Source organism: Etheostoma spectabile, chromosome 15 (assembly GCF_008692095.1).
Source record: "Etheostoma spectabile isolate EspeVRDwgs_2016 chromosome 15, UIUC_Espe_1.0, whole genome shotgun sequence".
Lineage (NCBI taxonomy): Eukaryota > Metazoa > Chordata > Actinopteri > Perciformes > Percidae > Etheostoma > Etheostoma spectabile.
In genome coordinates this window covers 31,590,432-31,591,096 of record NC_045747.1, presented here as the reverse complement: position 1 = coordinate 31,591,096, position 665 = coordinate 31,590,432, and the positions used below count along the sequence as shown (strand labels likewise).

The 665-nt window shown below is 44.7% G+C and overlaps 1 protein-coding gene across 1 annotated transcript in view; it reads left to right on the top strand.

Annotated features, from left to right (window-relative positions):
- Positions 1–665, top strand: part of LOC116702994 (E3 ubiquitin-protein ligase CHIP) — a 21,910-nt gene that overhangs the window by 1,466 nt on the left and 19,779 nt on the right. The window contains exon 2 of the mRNA XM_032537564.1: positions 329–523. Within this exon, the coding sequence (XP_032393455.1) occupies positions 404–523 (120 nt within the window). The 5' untranslated portion in view covers positions 329–403. The remainder of the gene's footprint in view (positions 1–328; positions 524–665) is intronic.

The window sequence follows — 665 nt, the reverse complement described above, 5'->3', positions numbered from 1 at the left end:
TCTAACTCAAACATTAGGTATAATTTCCTATAAATGAGGTTCATTGACCATAAATTCCTTGTGTTGTCTTCCCGTCAACCATGAAAAAAAAAAACGTTTTAGTCACTTTTTTCAACATTATTATTGTTTTTTCCGTCATTATTGTCACTTTTTCAATGTTATGGCTGCTTTTTGATATTTTTATTGTTGACATTTTCAGCGTTTATTTCGACGGCCCATTTTTTTGTGCCATTAAAAAAAGAAAAAAAAGAACTGAAAACGGGTCAAATTTGACCTTGTGGACAACATGAGGGTTAAATGATCTCTGTCTGTGGTCTCGTCCTCTCAGCGTCCGTCCCGGTGCGTCGGATCTGAGCGTCAGGATCGGGAAGCAAAGCGACGGCGGTGCAGCCCGGGGGACAAAATGCCAGAAAGCCCCGAGAAAATCTCCTCGGCGTCGGCCCAGGAGCTGAAGGAGCAGGGGAACCGGCTCTTCCTGAACCGCAAGTACCTGGAGGCCGCCGCCTGCTACGGCAACGCCATAGTGAGTCATGCCGAGCACGGCTCCCAGTGTCTCCGTCCACTCATCCAATTATCTCAAGTTTGGTAAAAAAAAAAACTCCTGAGAATAAATCTGGTGAAAGTGAGTTTCCATCCAACGGCTTTAAAGCCGATAAAAACCTGGA